At 36.3% G+C, this 16,049-nt stretch overlaps 1 protein-coding gene across 1 annotated transcript in view; it reads right to left on the bottom strand.

Annotated features, from left to right (window-relative positions):
• Window positions 1-16,049, bottom strand: part of FOCAD (focadhesin) — a 98,068-nt gene that overhangs the window by 55,100 nt on the left and 26,919 nt on the right. The window contains exons 12-15 of the mRNA XM_062624064.1: window positions 8,395-8,499; window positions 7,905-8,006; window positions 7,294-7,424; window positions 6,500-6,626 (exon numbers count right to left, since the gene is read on the bottom strand). Of these exons, the coding sequence (XP_062480048.1) occupies window positions 6,500-6,626; window positions 7,294-7,424; window positions 7,905-8,006; window positions 8,395-8,499 (465 nt within the window). The remainder of the gene's footprint in view (window positions 1-6,499; window positions 6,627-7,293; window positions 7,425-7,904; window positions 8,007-8,394; window positions 8,500-16,049) is intronic.

The raw sequence follows: 16,049 nt of genomic DNA, 5'->3' as shown, positions 1-16,049 counted from the left end.
CAGCCAGTGTTGCAGTTCTCGCTGAAGAATTACAGAGAAGTGACAAAAAGAAGTGTCAAGTTGCAAAGGAAGCTTGACTAGACAGTATTACTGGTATTAAAACTTTATTCTTGAGAGACTTTTCCACTTGCTTATGCTCTCTCTCTGTAAGAAGCCATGTATTCTAGCAAAAACTTAGGTAATTTCCCTGAGGCATTTCATCAAAACTCACACTACTCCCTGAGGAAAAATTCACTTTTCAGATTTTGCCACCATATCTAAAATAATTCTGTCTGGAACTTATCTGTTCCTACAGTTTGTCTCTCAGTTTTCAGGCTCCACTGCAATGACAACAGTGCCACAAAGAAAAAAGAAAAAAACAAGCAAACAAAAAACCCCAAAACAACAAACAGGACTACCACACCAAAACCACCAAGCAACAACAACAAAACTGACAAAACAAAGAAACATACCAAACCTGTAACAATGCAGGCATAGAACCAAAGTCTAGAAAAAAAAAACAAAAAACAAAACAGAAATAGCTATGGCAAAGCTAGGTATGAGTTTATAGACTCAGCTTTTGAAAGGGGAAAACATACCGGAGCTGCAAATCAAAACTCTTCTTTAAACAATCTGAGCCACAATGCCATGAAAACTTCCAGGTCTATGAAATTAATGCAAAGCAACAGAAGACTCAGTCAAAGGTAAATACAAATCCCCCTATGTAATGAAATCACATGAAGGGATCTTTATGAGCATATTATACAAAGGCATTAAGAAATATAGTTTTACTGTTATTCTGCACTGAAAAAAAAAAAGCATCCTTGGCATCACTGAATTCAGGCAATTGCTTAATTGAGCAGTAAATTCAGTGAGTGCAAAACACATTTCAGAGTGCAGTTTAACAAAAACTGAAGATGCCTTTTGAGTTGAATCCATTTCAGGGATAGCAAACCCATGAGTATGTTTCTATGGTAACAACCACTGACAGCTAGCAAGACTTAATTTGGTAACATTCTGAATGAAAACTATGTCTCTCTTTTCCATTTTTCAAAACACTCTGTTTGCAAGAACATGAAAATATCTTTTCCAATATTCAGAAAGACAGCACTTTTTAGCACTTGCTAAATTAAACTACCTAAACATTTTAACTTTGTAATGAGCTAGTTGTCTGGAAACAGAAAATACACCTTGTATTAATACACAGAGAAAGAGATTCAAGCTGTTGTGTCTTCATGAGGTCTCAACTGATATTTTTATTTAGGAAGACTCTGAAATTGGTAGCTAGACAAGATGGTTTAATGTCATTCTTTTCTATGGTATTAACGCACATTCTCCAATTTCAGCTAACAGGTGAAAAAAAGGCCATAAAAAATAGCGAGCAATCTAACATAAGTTTCAGATTCAGCAGATATCCACACCACGCCTAAGCAATGGCAAACTGCACTTTTTGATAATTGTTTGGAACGACTACACATCTTAGCATTTTCAACATTCAGCATTTTCATCCACAGCAGAAGGACCTAAGACAAATCTGCAGGTACATCATATATCAAACATGTTTGTATCAGCTACACTGAAACAACATACTGGTTTTGGACCACGTATATTTGGTAAGCCAAAAACCACAGGCATTAAGTCACACATCCCCAACAGTATTACAACAATCATATGGTATCTTACATGCTAAGGATTGTTTTCCATACATACACACGTAAACATCATACACGCTAAGCGCAGTACTAAGTGCCACACAGGATCTAGTACTTAGCATACTGCAGTGAATAAATACTATTTCAGTAGTTTAGTCAACACCAATACTTTGACTAAAAAAGTGAAATTTTTAAGATCTTTTCCTTTCAAAGGGTTTAATTTCCTTATATACATTCATAATGGCAGAGATTATATTAACACATTATTGATTTTAAATCTACTGATACATATCTTCTTGAGAAGTGGAAGTCCAGCAGAAATAAATTTTTTTCTAGCAACTAAAAGAAACATGTGTTTCCAAATGCTAAATACTTTCTTGAAGAGTATAGGCATCCTCTACTCACAGAAAGATGATTCTACAGTACAGCAATATACATACACCAGCATATGCAACTTTTGACCATTTTGTTTTTGTAATCAATGACTTGCCAGTCTCTAACATGCTCAACATGTGCTGAAATGTCTTACTTAACTGCAACTGCTAATATACTCTCTCAGTCGATATCATGGTATGCTAAACATGACATACAGTCCCAAAATATACCATGTCTAACAAATTACATTATTTGAGAAAATAACTCCTTAGGAAAAAGAAGTCAATCAAACAAAAAATGTTAAAATTACATTCATACTTCTTTTGTGGATCCTTTCAGCCTTTCACAACCAAATGTTTCAGTTTCCTCACTCACCACTGCCCTTGTACTGTTCTTGAGAGCAAAAGGTAAAGAACACCATTTTATCTGCTTTCTTTATTTGTATTTAAGGAGATTGTTTGTTAAGGTTTGTTTTTAAAACTAAAGGAGGTCCAAAAAAAATGAAAGTGCTTTAGCTATCAAAAATCTTTGCCAGTGACGTTTCAGACTTGACCCTTCATCATAACACTGCCACTATCCAAAGCCCTAAAGCAGGGAAAAAAGGTATGAAAAAGAATCTTCATTTTGGATCAGGTCTTTAGGTACTGGCCAGGCACTGAGACAAAATCCCAGATGCACAGTACCAGCTGCTGCCTGAAATCCAAAGCTGTGCAGCTCCAGTCTTATATATGTTGTAAACTCAAAGAATTGAAGGCTCAAGTCCTGCAGAACATCTGAGATGCTGGCAGGATGAGCAGCAGGAAGGGTCTTAACTGATGACAGAACATTGATGTTTCCATCTACTGTATTCTCCTGTCTTCTCAGTGTGTGGCACTCTGGACCACTACTGGACACAGGATCATCTCCACCATAGTCCCATTAAATAGCTGTGTATGAAGCTAAACAACACAGCTAAGAATCAGTGGAATTCTCCACAGCCAGTGTTTTCTCAGATTAGAAAGGCACATATTACTCTGGCAGCTAGTTAAAAAACTTTGCATTGAGAAACTGCTCACATTTCTAGGATTCACAATCACACTGGGAACACACTGTTCTGAATTCAAACCCCATTTCACATTCAATTCAATGCAATTACAAAAATAAGCACCAGTCTACATCAAATTCTTTATTCAATGAAACTACAGAACTACAAACACGTTACCATAATTTAAGTAATAATATTTTCAGTTCAGAGGTATTCAATTAGATAATCACAATTTAGAACCATTAAGCATGGTTAATTAATTAAAATTCTCCTACTGTATGATGTCTCTGATCTTTTAAGAGTGCTTGTAATTTGATGGAAATCCAGAAACTTATCAACACCACCCAGAATGTTTCTGCTTTTGCGAAGAACACTTGCAATAGAGTTCCCAGCCTAAGGCAGATGGTCCTGTAAAAATGCCTTTGACAGCAGACAGCTCAAACATTAAAACGTAATTCAATAATCCAACACCCAAGTATCAGATCTAAAAAAGTCCCAAGCAAATTTTGATTCTTCGCAGTTATGGTAAGAAGGTTTGAAAAATTCCATTGATACATCCAGAAATCAAAAAATACTAGCATTCTGGAAACTATAGCTCTTCAAGAATGCAAAAGGCAAGGTTTTCTAAGTATCAGAAAATAACTTAAAAATAGTGCAGGTGTATGTTTGTGTGTTTAATTCCTCAGTGGATGCCTTTACAATGAAAAACATCCTTCAAATCATTACAGCTTGTTCTGCTACAATAAGGCTTATTTATTTGCATGCTTCCCAACCAAGAGATTCTTATTAGCAAACCAGAAGAAAAAGTTATAATTCTTTTCTAGCCTTGAGAAAGCAACTAAATGAACAACTAAGGAACTGCACCTACACTACTGGCGAAAGAGTTCAAACAGGTATTATGGTGTTAATTACGTACAAGGCTGAGGATATAAAGTAAGGCAAAAAGAGAATGAGGAGTAAATCTGACCTGAAAATATCTCAACGCAAACTCACCATTGTAAAAGTACAGTTTTATGGTGTTAAACAGCAACCAACTTTGTAATTCCTACTTAGGTTAAACTCAGTCAACACTGTTTGTTCTCACACAGCTTTTCAGTTCCTTATATTATTCTGCTATGCTGGTTTCTTTCTGGTCAATAAAATGATTAAATGTGGACTGAGGGAATAAACAGCAAGAAACCACTTCCAGAAAAAGCTTGGAAAGTGGTTCTAAAAACTATGCTTGTAATTTTTGTTCTTGAATGTTTCTTAACTTGAATACAGTACTTGGTACAAGAAATCGATTAAATGCCAGGATAGATGTCCTCATAGGAAGTTCACTGGCTTCCGTTGAAATTACCGGGAAAAAAAACAACAAAATACTTGCCTAGAATTAGGAAATGTGGCTTGGCAAAAAAAACATGTGTATTTTACATTCTTGACATGCAAGTCACTGTGCACTATTCATTAAAAGCTACTAGAAAAAAAGAGGGGAGAACAGCCCTCCTTGTGAGACCCATTAAAACTAAGCTAATATTCTTAATGCTGTTCAACAACAAAAAAAAACAAAACCAAAACCCACTAAACACAACAAAAAAAACCCAAACACAAACCAACAACAAAACAATGTTACAGCACATTTTATTATAGCATTTGTTTCACAAAGAAGCTTTTTTGAGACTCTCAGAACTTAGCTAACTCAGCTTTGACAAAGACACATAGTGTATAAGGTTCTATTTTCAACTATGTCAACACTATACATATGAAAACGTAATTTGTTATGGTGATGCAGAAGCTGACTGAAAATTAGGTACTCACAAAAATTCTGCACCTAAGCAGCTGCACCCTTTCCCATGGTTATTTATTAAGACAGTGGCAGAGAGAAAGCACCAAACCAAAGCCCTCCGACCAACCTCTATGATTATGCCCTTTAAGGTTACTGCACTGCAGACTGAAGTCTAATTACAAAACAAGAGACAGACTGCATTACTTAACCCAAATGGTTACCTACTTTACAAACAACAAGAGAATTCTCCATTAAAGTTTAATTATTCCCAGGTGGCAGGTCTGAAAATGAGGAAGCAAAACAAGATGAGGGAGGCATGTAAGAATTAGGACAGGAAAAATTGGTACCTGTCCACTAAGTGATTCCTTCTTTCCTTCCTCCATGAGCTGCTATTGCTGTCTCAGCCTATCACTTCTCAACAGGGGTACAGAACGTCTGCTCCCAAATGAGGTTTTCACAGTAGGATGTGACATTTGTCATAGGCCTAGCTCCTGCTTCTTTGCAAAACAAAGTCTAAATATAATCCAGCCTGGGAAAATACTGCTGAAACACTAAACTGCTTAACTACTAAATACTGAGGCCAGCATTCAAAGAACCTATGTGAAATTAAGAAAAGCCAAATTCCACACCAAAAGCAAACACAGTGATTACCCTGAGTAAACTGGTTCTTATTAGCCTTTGTCTGAAGATTTTTAACTATATTGAATACTAACGTCTGTGGACTGCTAACCATTTACCATGTTGCTCTTAAACTGCTGACATGATTTCAAATGTATGGCAATGGCTGGATTTTGCTGGATTGGCCTACAGCAGTAAACACTGCATTAAAAGTGAAGAAGTGGATAAACTTAAAACTGCTGTCTGACAGGATGGGTAAGTAAATATACCTGTAGGCTATCATTAGTCCACTAACTGAGACAGCCTGCATAGTCCACAATTTGTCTATAGCGGGATTCACAGCATGTCTGTGCCTGTATCACCACATCTGGTATGCCACTGTGGAAACAAAGACCCTTGGCTCCTAACTCAGGGACATCATAGGATCACAGGACAATCTGGGTTGGAAGGCATCTCAGGATATTTCTAGTCCAACCTCCTGCTCAAAGTAGGGTCACTATGAGATCAGACTCAGATGCTCAGTGCTGTGTCCAAAAGGAATGTGAAAACCTCTAAGGATGGAGGCAATACAATCTCTCTGGGCAGGATGTTCCAATGCTTACTTGCCCTCTTCATCAGTAAGCAATGAATGCATTAGAAAACATAAAACAAAAACCTCCCCACTAGAAGTGATTTGACATCATATGAATCAAGCCCAGTATGGCAGGCCAGTAAGAAGGTATCAAAAGATTAGATGTTTTATATAATTTTCAGCCAATCAGAATTATGTGCCAAACAGCTGTTCTTTTCAAATCTCATGGAAAATACATGAAAGGATGTCTCTGAAATACACTGCAAAGATGACTGAAAATTTCAACCAATGCACTGAAGGACTGACCTACTGTAGTAGAATTTCACAGTACAATTTCCCAGGGACAATATACTGATCTTGGAAGAGAGGAATTAAATTTGTCAGAAGGAAGGGGAAAAAAGAAAAAAAAGAAAAAATCTGCCACAATCCAAAGTACTCTTAAAATAAAAGACAACTAGGAAAAAAGTCCATGATCCACAAACAGATCAAAACACAACAGCAAGCCAAATTCTTACCTCAGCTTCACAAAGTGCCTGAAGACCCTGTAACACTAAGGCAGCAGGTGAAGCTTGATCAGGTTTTGTGCATTCATTTAATACCTGGGAAATTGCAGCCAACATGTCTGCTCCATGCTGGTACGGCCTAAAAGAAAAAAACATGAAGATGCAAGCCAATATTCACACATATACACAAGTTCTATTCTGTACACAAAACCTCATTATGTGTTGCTTTTGTTTAAGTGACAACTACACCAGATTAAAACTGGGAGGTAAAAAAAGATACAAAGATATGATAGAAAGCTCTAAAGGCTGAGTGACCTGGAGAATTAAATCAGCACACATCAAAGTTCCAAACAGAACATCACAAAGTGATTAAGCAATGGAAGATTTTGTCCAAGGATGTTGTGTATACTAAAAGAGAACATCATTCAAGAAGTGACTGAGAAGGAAAATCCAGAAAAGCACCCAATCTTTCTTTGGATAGAAAGACAGATCATTAGTTGTTCCTTCTAATGTTTCAATACTCTCTTTTTATAATTTGAAAGGCCTTTATGTTTCTACTCTGGATCAGTACAAGATGCATGTTTTGCCTCAGGATGAAGAGATTTTAATTTAACTTGATTTATATGTGTTTTCTATTATTTTATTATAAACCCTAAACCTTACTAGTTGCTGAGATTAGTAATGCATGAGTCAGTACCTCATACAGCTAGAAAAATATTACTTGCAATTAATACAACAAAGTAGAAAAAAATAATGCAGCTTGTCTGGAGGAAAAAAAAGTTGGTTTCACTTACACTCATGCTTACCTCTGCCTGCATATATCTCTTATACAAGCAGCTTTAGCAATCAGCTTTTCCCATTGAGCATCTTTGTCAACAGACAAAGACGGCATATCAGACATTGCCAAGAACTTCTGCAGTTCTGGATAAATTCGATCCTAGAAAAGATTAAATTTTAAAGTTATCACACCTTTGAAAGCTGATGACAGCATTTTCATTGTTAGCACTTTTATATGATCTGTAAATACCTTGCTTTTCTTCATTAGGAGAATCTAATGCTGCACTGAGATCTAAATGGCTTCTGCAGACCAAATCTCTGTTGCTACTTTATGAACATAAAAGCAAATTAATGCCATATAACTAAGGTCTTATTCTTACTGTACATCATGAAAAGCAGAAAGCTGTCCTTCAAACATCCAGTCTAAGAGCTCATGAAATGAAAAGCAGGTTTCATGAAAGACATACTACAGAAATTTTTCACTAAGAGTCAGTGGAGGCACCACTCCCACCACTTACTTATTAACACTGATAATGAGCTATTAGTGTAAGCAATATTACAAAATTAATTTCTTTCTTGGTTAGAGGCAACTAGTTTTTCAACTACACTTATCTTAGGAACACTACGAGAATTTTCTAACCTGTCTTTCCCATAAGGATGTCATCAGCCGCAAAGTAACTGCTCTAAGCTTTGGCACGCTCCCCAGCATGTGTATGGCACGCAGAATTTGAGCAACACAAACCTGAAAGAAAATTTTTAACCAAATTTCACTGTTATTTTTTATGTCTGAGAACAAAGATTAATCTACAAATTATTTTATGACCAAGTACAGCAAGGAGATAACTGTCCAACTGCAATGTGAAATTAATTTTCTGAAAAACTTCAGTGCAAGTCCAAGAACATCTTTTTATGACATATACATAATGATACAGTGCAGACAATACAGCATAATGTACATTTCACTCTAAAACAAACGTCATATACCATCCAAGATATTAGAAAGTTGTGCTGAACCTTACAAATCAGTTATTTTAAGCAAGATATGCACTGCTCAGTCTAAATAATTTTTTACAAAATAAATGACCTCTTATTGATACAGTTTTTCTTTTACTAAAAACATTTATTCTGACCTTGTGTACACCCAGTGTAGGCAATGTATACAATACATCCCTGTAAAGTGCAGGCTCCAAAGGTCTTCCCAATTTAAATATTAGAACTGGGATCAGATTTGGGACCTAAAATAAAAGAAGAAAATAAGCTTGAAACTAGGTTGCCAACACGACATCATATATAAGACAGTGACCTTGTCAGAACATACTACAAACTCCTACCCTTTTGCATTAGTTCTTCTGCTAATAGGAAAGAGAAAGGAAAACTCTTAAGTCTGTAATTTCATAGGATTAACAATTTATTTTCCTTCCAATTATCATTTTACAAGCACTGTGTTACGTATGTTCAGCTGAAATCACTGCAATAATCCACACATGAACTTTTACTTGAAATTACATTACAGGCATATTGAAAGGAACACATAATTGAAAATGGTAAACTAAAATCCATACCAAATGAATGAAGAAACTATTCCAATTCAGTTCTGTCATTACACAGAAATTCCAATGATGCTACTATCATAGCCCACAAACCCATCACGTAATACTATATAATTTACTGCACTCTTTAATATATGGTACAAAACTCCCAGAAAGCAGCCCCTGAAGTGACAAAAAAGGATGGGAGACATTCACATACATTCCCCTTTAGACCAGATTTTCAGTATTTCCATACCTGCAGGTCCTTCAGTTTTAACTTGGGCATATTCACATCACTACCCTGTAAAATTAAAACTACTTAAGCTGGCTTTGCTTTTTCCCTTACTTGATTTCATGGATACTTAAAATTAATTACATAGTACTGCTTTACATTCTGCCTTTATACAGTACTAATGATTTTCACCTAGCCACATGGCTTAGTCTTCCACAGATAAAACTTGCGTGAAAAGATGTCATTCCCAAGAACAGAATAGCTAATTAGGAAATTCGGTATTCAGTAGTAGAAAGCAGACAAAATTATTTTTGAGTCTTCTGGCTTTCAGAAGATAATTCTTCTTTTACGGTGAACAGGGTACAGAGTTCTCCATTTCATTTCTAGTGTTTACTTCTGAAGTGAGTCACCCCTGGAAGAGGTTTTTTCCTCTTCAACCTCAAATTACTGTAACTTTAGAAAACTCACTGAGTAATGCTAAGACTGGAGGCTTAAAGCAGGAGAACAAACGTGCACTAAATTCTACACATACTGGGCTGAGCTAAAAGACTAAGAAACTCTCAAACCCAACATTTACAGGACTGGATCCAATCTTTAATTCCCATTCCTACACCTCTGAAAATTCACCCTGGTAAAGCTGCCCCTTTATATATATGTGAGTGGTTTAAAAATGCAGCAGTTAAAAAAAAACCTATCAATGGGAAACTTTGCTACAGCAGTCTCTCAACATGCATTTTTACATGAGCAGATGTCTTCAGATGATAACATTTCAGTTTACACAAGCCAGTCTCAGTATACAGAAACTACAGAGCAAGAATAATGAATAAAAATTCAAGAGCTCTGGGATTTTGCTTCTTTCTGTAATTACTGGTTCAGAGTTACAGACAAAAAGAAAATACTGTTTGTTCTACAAGACATCACTATCTTTACAGTTGAACAATACAAATTTGGACATCTAGAGACCTAAAACCTTTGTCCTGGAATCTGTATTTAATACCTAAGGAAATATCTGTAACACTTTTTTTTTTCCTGGTTTTACAACTACTACTTGACATTCTTAAGTAGAATAAACCAGTTTATTCTATTTATTCCCCACATTTTTTTACTAATTGACTAGTCTCCTTCCCTGTTTTTCAAGGTTGCTGTCTACCATCTGTAGAGGCAGTCATCACTTCATAACCTCCCCAGACAGAGGACTGGCTTTACTGCAAATCTTTCAAAGTAAGAATCAATAAATACGTCTGAGAATTTAAGGTAGTATTCATCTGAGCAGACACACCTAGGAGCACTTTCAACACAAGACTTGCTCTCCTACCCATTTATTCCAAACTGAACACTGAAAAACAGAAAAATGAAACATTTACCCAAAACTTGAAGATTTAATGTGCTGACTTACCTTTCCTTCCCATCCCCCAATTGCAATGATTTGTTTAGACTAACTTACGCACAATGCAGACATAGTCCCTGATTTACCCATGACAAAAGGAAAACAACAATGACTATAAAAAAAACTATGTTCACTTACTACACAGGATGAAAAGTAGAATTAACTTTCTGATTAAATTAAATAGAATTGAACAGAAGACTTGAGTACCAAAGGCTAAACATCTTCAAAACCAGGACATGGCTAAATCAAGCCTTAGGGAAAGGGAAACTTGTACAGAAACCAAATACAGGAAAAAAAAAAAATCCCCTTGAAGCTAGAAGACTTGATAGACAGAAGCAGTTTTATTTCTGAGCACCTGTTGTACCTTAAGTGTCAAGGAAAAAAGTATCACCTGATTTGCTGTTACCTAAATCTATGAATGACACAAAGTGAAGTGCAGGGTGACAAGCAAGCAATAGACATTCCATATCTCTAGGGGTGAGGGTAATCATTAACATTAATACAGCAACTTGCGTCACCATTTTAGAGTCCCAAATCATTAGGGAGGTCATGCGTGCTCCTCCGTTGAGATGCGTAAGTTCTCCATAAAAGTGTTAAAACAATGCGGATAATATTATCCAGACAGTTTTGTATGCAGCAGCATGGTTGAAATATTCTCAGCTCAGATGGGAAGAACATTTTGTTAATTCTTTACATACCCATCCCTGATAAATGCTGTCATCGGTTTATCCTTTGTTGGACAAATAGGCTACATAAAACATCAGTAAAGACACCAGATATGTTGTTACAGTAATCAAACTCATTACCTAAGTTTGTTCCTTCAGATCTCTCCCCACAGTGACTCTTCCTTTTGCCAGAGAAAGGGTCCTAAGCAACTCCATTTGATCATAAGCTAGTTCTCTATTCAACAAGCTACTTCCTGTATTCTCAGTTGTAGCTACATTGGACTATACATACAGCAATTGACCGAATGACAGTCAAATCAAAATAAATTATATTCCTAATCTGTAGTTATAAAAGCATCCAAACCCTTTAAAGCCAGTCAGCTCAAGCCTAGCCTTTATTAGCTGTGATGGTAAATTCATTCCAACTCCTGGGTTGGCATTAATTTTCCAGTTACAAATTTTATTCTAAACTAGGCAGGTATTAAATAAAAATTCTACGATGACTTTTACACTAAAATCTAGGAAACAGATACTAAAGTTGATTTACAAAATTCTCAGTAAAAGATTAAGCACATGCTTAGTTACAAATTTCCTTAAAGGTATTGTCTTTCAAAGTGTACTTGTTTTGACCTTTCTATTCACATTGTAAGATAAAGGAGTAAGACCAAAATGTTCTAGTACAACAAAGCTGCTCCTCTCTCCATCTGCTTCACGTAATGGATAAACAACGCTGTGACTAATTTCAACATTAAATTTATGCTAAATTTTCAGCAAATGGCTCAAGAGCTCCAAAATGCAGACATGATGACCCATTTGCTCCCAGTAGGTAGGAAGCAGCTCCAGAGGTGGGAGAGGCATGCTGCCTGGCAACACTGCTTTCTGCATTCCCTACACTCCTAGAGGATGTGTCAGGGAAGTCGAATAATCAAATATGTATTAAAACATAATTTTAAATTCTAGATGTTGGCTATCACTTCACATTATTCCCACCATATTTTCCTTGCTTGCATGCTTATCTTGCTTCTGTCTTTTATTCAGTTCTACATAAATAAATGGTGTTTTATAATAGATGGGTAAAGTAAGTGGTAAAACAGTGATCAAAATATCCTTTAAGAAAGTGAAAAGCCATCACAGCAAACTTAAAATATTTTGATTCTTCAGCTCCATAGGGCACTTTCTGAAGGATGTAGTGGAATGTGGTGTGGATACGTTAGTTACCTGGGTCAATTTTAACATTAAAAGATCATTCCAGGCCCCTCACAAAAAGCCAACCAAAAGGCAGGAAACAAATTGTCACTACAAAGTTCCAGATTTTATTTCTGGGAAATGTTAGGCCAAGTTCTGCAAGAGAGGTAGCAACAATCTAGTTTTCCAGTATGCAAGGCAGTGACATGAGCAGGTTTTCAAAAGCATTCAGTACTCTGGCATTTCTTGCTCCAATGAGCAAGAGGGAAGCATTAAAAAAATTCACACAAATGAAGGAACCAGTTTTTCAAAAAGCTGCACAAATGAAGTTCACTTTCTATTTGTAAAAGTTATAAAATAAACTGTTTTCAAAAATTAGAAGCACTTTTTAGAGAACAGAAGCTAGATTTTCAAAGGTTTCATGTACTGTGGGGCAGGATCCTAACCAGTAAATTTCAGCCATGAAGATCTGACTATAATGTGATTGTTTCCCTACTGCTGCTCTCCACAGTACACATAATCAGCCATCGAACAATATCATCAGACACCACCTGAGCAAGCCAAATCCAGCTCAATATATAAACATGTTTTCTACACAGATAAAAATGCATTTTACATTTTGCTTTGTTTTTAAACACACTCCCAACCCCCGAAGTGCACAAAAATGTATCTTTAGATGGATTTTCCAGAAGGGTGTCATTTACCACCAAAATATTTTATTCCAGCAGTTGAAAGACCATAAAAGACGGGATGTCCTCTAGAGCCTCATAATCCTCTAATAATGGTAATAGATCTTGCGCTACTATTCACCAGTGACCTCTCAGTCAGATGATTTAATTTCTTCCCCTTGCAGCACAGCTGGTTTCACAGAGAGTGTAATAACAGTTTTTGCACAACAAGAAAATTCATCCAATTAGAAAAACTGTATTAAGTGTTTCACGAACATCATGTGTCAGTGCAGCTTCTGCAGTGATTTAAGACAGACTAAAAGGCCATGTACTACTCTTTATTCCTCAGCCTTTTAAAAAGATTTTTTGATTTTCTTCTATAGTGTTTCAGATCATTACCCCAAAACGCCTCAGCTAAAAACAGATCTAATACAATCATTAACATTGCACCACAAAAAGGCTTTTACTCAATGGGGAAGGAGGAGATACATACAGAGAGTCTTTTGTAGGTCCCCTTCATGGAAAGGGTAAGAAAATAAAAAAATAAAGCATAACCAGAACAATGTCTGCAAAATCAATTACAGTAATTATTTTTAAACCTAGCAAGGTTTTTAAAATGCTCCATTAATTTACTGCAGAAAAAAAAGACTTTACATGAACAGCATTCAGTGTGGAAATGGGAGATACTGTTTGTGACCCACCCCCACGGAGTTGTAATAAACATGAAAGCAATGACAATAGCATTCTCAATGCACATTCTCTTCTGACCCTGTTTTGTTTTGAAACACAATTCCTCAGAACAGATTTTGCATGGCAATCACCCTTTTATTCAATTTTCAATTCACCACCCAAAGCTAGAGCCACTAACCGTCTGAACCACACAGCAACAAAATTTCACTAATAGCAGAATTAATGATTAACTTGATCACTTTAAAAAATAAAAAAGAAACAAGAAAGAAAAAAAAGCAACACATGATTCTTTTTATGCTATGACCCCACACCACAATATCCCAGCACTTCTGTATACACTGCTGTCATACAAGCAGTCTACAGTTTGGCTGCAAAGTTGACACTTTTTCTTTTTGCCCTTCAGACATTTTACTTACATTTTGCAAGGCTAAGTGCTGAGATTCTGCTAGTACAAGTTTATTTTGATTCAAACATGAATCAAAGACATGGAATTCTGAATATATCCACATTCATTTGGTTAGATCATCCTTCCATTACAAACACCCAGGTTTAAATAGAGTGTTCACGTGCTACTAACACCAAAGGAAGAGATTCAAGTTAACAGGTGACTGTTTAAAAGTAAGATTGAGATTAACAGCCATTTTTTGTTCTCTTCTTTCCACACCCAACCTCTTTCTTCTTCTTCAGAACAGCCTTCTAATTAATACACTATACACTGCCTTCCCACTGCATCCTTCAAAAAGTGCCCTAAGAAACTGAAGACTCAAAACTTTTTAAAAATTCGCTGTAATGAGCTTTTCACTTTCTTAAAGGATATTCTGATGACAGTTTTCCCACTTACTTTCCCCATATTTTATAAAGCACCATTTAATTATGTAGAACTGAATAACAGAACTAAATAAAGCAACTCCTGAAGTTTAACTTTGCTATCAGTATGCTAGTGATTGTTGCCATCATACTGCCCATTGAGTCTATTAAAGTAATAGATTATTTCCCCCATCCAGGAGCTTCAATGCTTTCCCCCCCCGGACTAACTATTGCAACAGCAAGACTGAGACCAGAGGTAATTCCTCATGCCTTAAAGACAGCATTGCACCTTCAAGAAACAACATGATAATTTTTCAGTGCAGTGCTGTGCCACTGTAATTATCTCTGTGGGCCCATTAAGCAGACTGAGAACTAAAACAATTAGTCTGAGTCAAGACAGATGCCAGGTGATCCTAAGATCAACTGAACCATACTGTAGGTCCCAGTTTTAAAGTGTTAAGGTCTTCTGGAATAAGAAATGTAATTTAAAGGACAGCAATGTATTAGATATTGCTAACCAGAGCGTATTTAGGTGTCCTTGGGTGCACTTAACTGAAGACCGAGAAGGGAAATATCCCAATTAAGCAGAGTATTCTTTTCATACCAAATTTCCAAATATTACCCAGCAGAACTCCTGCTGTATTATTACTTACACTGATTGCTTCATGTTAACTACTAAAAAGACAGGAGAATGCTCTAGATACTTAGCAGAAATGAATTTTAGTACCCACAATAATTTAAAAAACTAAAAGCTCACCATTTACAGTCTCTGTTAGCAAAGTGTGAGCAGTTAGATGATATCAACTGATTGTCATTTTGAGTTCTGCATTTTAAACAACAGTTTCTAATTCACATGACCTTCTGCTAATCATTAGGGAAAGAGAAAACAAGATACAGTTTGAACTTCACGTTCTTGCTGCATTTGGGCATGAGCCATTTTTCCCAAAGCCAGGAAGGACTTTTACACCAGTCTCAAGGGATTCTTAATTCTGATATAGTCAGAGCACCACAGTTAGCTCAAGAGGCTGCCCCCATCAATCTTACTTACTGCACTGGTGAATAAAAGCTTTGCCTTCAAACAGGCAGAACAAAGGAGGTAAAGCCATTCATGTCATGCTAAATATCAAGAAGTTCAGGATAAATTCCTCCTTTGCGTGTCTAAAGCTTCTGTAACTCTAGTGACTTGCATTAAAATTTGTCTCTAACACTTTTCATTTAAAGTCAGTGGAGTAATTCCAGATTACTCCAAGGGAGTTCAGAAGAGATTCATTCTGTATAGAGTCCAGGCCACTCTGCTAAGGTGCCATATTCTTCAGTGATATTTTTTTGCCTGCAATTTATTTCTTTTCTGAATTACTATCAAACTGTATTTTGAACAACTACATCAAACAGTTAATAAACAAAGCATTATGCCTCTCCTCTTTCTGTAATATTCACCATACAACTGATTCATCATACAACTCAAAGACCTAATGCAGCGAACCAAGTTACAGTCAATCTACACACAAAACCAGGAAAGCCGCGATAAAAAGCCTGAAGTTACCTTAGCACTTTTTACACCACTAGCTAAGTTAGTCACAAGAAGGAAACTGCCTCACTTGAAGCAGTATGGATCAGAACTG

The sequence above is a fragment of the Pezoporus occidentalis genome, unplaced genomic scaffold, assembly GCF_034315485.1.
Source record: "Pezoporus occidentalis ecotype Australia unplaced genomic scaffold, CSIRO_AGI_Poc_V1 ctg260, whole genome shotgun sequence".
Taxonomy (NCBI): Eukaryota; Metazoa; Chordata; class Aves; order Psittaciformes; family Psittacidae; genus Pezoporus; species Pezoporus occidentalis.
This window is presented reverse-complemented; position numbering and strand designations above follow the sequence as displayed.